This window comes from Chrysochloris asiatica, unplaced genomic scaffold (assembly GCF_000296735.1).
Source record: "Chrysochloris asiatica unplaced genomic scaffold, ChrAsi1.0 scaffold00003, whole genome shotgun sequence".
Lineage (NCBI taxonomy): Eukaryota > Metazoa > Chordata > Mammalia > Afrosoricida > Chrysochloridae > Chrysochloris > Chrysochloris asiatica.
This window is the reverse complement of record NW_006408521.1, coordinates 18,490,509-18,493,986: the sequence shown is the minus strand read 5'-3', so window position 1 is coordinate 18,493,986 and position 3,478 is coordinate 18,490,509. Positions and strand designations below refer to the sequence as shown.

At 38.9% G+C, this 3,478-nt stretch overlaps 1 protein-coding gene across 3 annotated transcripts in view; it reads right to left on the bottom strand.

Annotated features, from left to right (window-relative positions):
• The window catches only part of EXOC6 (exocyst complex component 6), a 282,222-nt gene that overhangs the window by 127,358 nt on the left and 151,386 nt on the right, over window positions 1-3,478 (bottom strand). For all 3 annotated transcript variants that reach the window (XM_006831144.1, XM_006831143.1, XM_006831145.1), the window contains one exon: window positions 489-668. In XM_006831144.1, the coding sequence (XP_006831207.1) occupies window positions 489-668 (180 nt within the window). The remainder of the gene's footprint in view (window positions 1-488; window positions 669-3,478) is intronic.

The following is a 3,478-nucleotide window of genomic DNA, read 5'->3' as shown; positions in this document are numbered from 1 at the left end:
ATAGATAGATAGATAGATATTTTTTGGTAACATCAACAGATTGCTCAAGATATAGATGTACTATCACTATATGTCAGGACAGAATAATGCTCCTCTTTCCTAGAAATATCCAAGAATTTCTTGGCCTTCTTTAACTCCTACTAGAGTTTATTTTCATTTTATATTGTCAAATTCAGGGTTTTGTTTTGGTTTGCTTTTTTAAATTTCTTCTTGTGAACTGGGTGAATGTTTATAGAGCAAATAATCAGTTTTACATTCACAAATCCATATGCTGTTTGGTTTGCTTTTGTTAAAAAGTAAAATAAATTCAGCTTCTAAAATAATTAACTAAGTTATGAGTTTTTAACAAGTTAATTTGCAAACTAAGAAGGAAATATGCACACTAAGAAGTTGATTCAATGAAGTAAATTTTAAACTAAAATTGAATTCTAAATAATATTCAGTAAGCAAAACTATAAAACAATATATTGTAATGTCTTTATACTTACAGGTAAATGAGTGAACACTTGAAAGATGCTTCTCAAAAAATTAATAAGATCCATTAAATAACCACTAGCTCTTCCATCTGGCTCAGACATTGTCCAGTCATAGTCAGCAAGCTGAACAAATTCATCAATTTTTTGATTAAGTTTGGTATATATTTCTCCTTCTGCTGCATGCCGGGCATCCTAGTATAAGCAAAGAACAGAGCAAAAATAAGGAACTATTAAAGAAGCAGGTAATAAAACAGATTTTCTTACATTTTCTATTTTCCTTTCTATTTCTCTTTTAATACTATGTTGTTATTGTTGTTAAGTGCAGTCGAGTTGGTTCCAACTCATTCGTTTCCAAGGAGTGGTTGGTGAGCTTGAACCGCTGACCCTGCAGTTCAAACCGACCTTGCAGTCCAGAGCATTAACCCATAGTGCCACACCAGGACTCCTTTAGCAATTCATTAACATCCAGGAAAACCATATGTGTATGTGTGCGCATTGTTTTTGTTAGTCTGTACACTTAAGTAGCCATCACATCTTTTCTCTCTTGTAACTTTGTTGTTGGTATTACTGGGTGCCACAGAGTGCATTTCTCCTCAGAGCGCACCCATGTGACAGAGCAGACACGTGACACAGGGTTTTCTTGACTGTGGTCTTCACGAAAGCAGAATGCCGGGCCTTTCTCCCATGCAGCTGATGGGGAGGTTCAACCTACCAACCTTTTGGCTAGCTGCCCCCATCGTTTTTTTGTTATATGGTAAGATGCTTTGTGAGGTATTAATCCCTGACTTGTTCTCACAATCGGAGAAGAACTCTAAGGAGAAGCAAAGTGCACAAACAGAAGCTGTTAAGAATGCAGAAGACCTCTACCATTATTTGACTCACTGAAGGGGATTACGTTGGCTGCCACAGAAAGAAAGGAGCCCTTGTGGCACAGTGAGGTAAACACTGGGCTGCTAACCACAAGGTCGATTGTTCAACACTACCAGTTGCTCTGTGGGAAGAAAACAAGGCTATCTGCTCCTGTAAAAGTTTAGTCTTAGAAATCCAAAGGAGCAGTTCTACTCTGTCTCTAGAGTCAGTATGAATCGGAATCAACTTGATGGCAGTAGGTTTGGGTTTTGTTTATCATAGAAAGAATGTAATATTGTTGGTGCTCCGAGGTGAAGAGGCAAAAACTTGGTGGTTAACTTATCTAAGTGGACAAAAGAGATGATGGGAGTAATGTCAGCAAAAATGACAGAGAAAAGATCTCCAAACATTCTCTCCTCCTTAAAAGCAACAAGAAAACTGACAAATGTGGTCAAAATCAATTTTTTCCAGAACTCTAGAAATTAATCAAAAACTGCAGCAATTCACACTGCACTTAATTAAAACCACTTATTCAAAAACAGCTGATTCTCAGTAAGAAAAATGAGCTTTGTGGCATTTTAATTGCTCTATTTCCATCCCTTCTCTCCTTGAAAAATCAACAACCCACAATTATGGTGAAAAACCAGAAACTTGGCCATCACCAAAGGGGGCAGTTGGAGTTTTATGACTTCACAGCTGCCTGAGTCAGTGGACAACTCAGTTATTGTTGGTGCAAATAACAGGCTAACCAGAAAGCTTCAAAGAAAAATCTAGGGAATGAGATGTCCATAAAAGCAAAAATGCAAGCCCACTGCTGTTGAGTCTATTTCAATACCCATGTACTACAGAGTGGAACTGATCCTCAAGCTTTTCTTGGCGAAAATCTTTACAGAAGCAGACGGTGGATTTGAAATGCTAACCTCTATTTAGGTCAGTAGCCAAGAATAAACTATCTGCACCATCCAAGGACCTTGATATGTCCATGGAGGCTTTGAGAAACTTACACATATTCCTGGGAATCTAGACAGCCATGCACATTCTTGGGGCTGTGTTCCTGTTCTAGAAAGATCTATGATGGTCCTAAGCTCTCACCTCTAGGTGACCTTGAGTTTCTGCACAAGCCAAAAATGAAAGTTAAAGCAAAGTTGTCAACTTCCCAGCTGAGTGTTAAAGGCATGACCCAAGATGCCACAGAGCACCTCAGCAAAGAGTTGGGGAAGTGCTGGTTCCAGGTGATTAAGGAAATGTATGTCCAGTTAGTAGTTCAGAGAATCTCAAAACAAATAAACAGGAAAAAGCAACAAACTCTGTGCACGGAAGGAATCTGATTTTCAGTGCTATCACATTATACTATTTAAAACGTTTAAAAATATTACAAAGCATATAAAGAAGGAAGTGTGTCCTATACACATGGAGTGGGGGCAACCACTAGAAACTGTCCCTATGAGCACATGAACGTCAGACTCCACAACTCGGAGACCCGACTACCACTGCTAACTGCTCTGAACAGGACCACATTAGAAGGTTCTGGATAGAATTAGAGACAATGTAAAATAAAACTCAAAATTATAAAAAAAGACCAGACTTACTGGTCACAAAGAGACTGGAGGAACCCAAAACTATGGCCCTTGGCCACCATTCAGTTCTGGAACATAATTCACTCTCTTGGCCCAATTCTTAGCCAAGAGGTATACAGTATATAGGGAAGGCAACAAAACTAGTGAGGTATGCTCACCATGCAGTAGCTAACCATTCAAGACCAAAAGAGCAACATTTACCTGGGGACAAGGTTCTGAGGGGCTGGGAATGAGACTGGAATGGAAACAGAAAACACTGGAGGAAGTGGGGTAACTGTTATTGCATGGAGGGATTGCAATCATTGAGATGAAGCAAGTGTTTCATTTGTTGGATATAAAACTGATCATTTGCTCTGTAAACCTGCACTCAGGTCACAATAAAAAGTCAAATAAATACAAAGAAACTGTCCCTGAGGAAGCTCAGAGGTTGGACTTACAAGATAAAGACTTCAAATCAACTATTTAAGATATATTCAAAAAATTAAATGTAACTATAATCTAAAGGAGCTCTGGTAGCGCAGCGGTTATGAATCGGGCTGCGAGCCGCAAGGCAGCAGTTCGAAACTACCAGCGGTT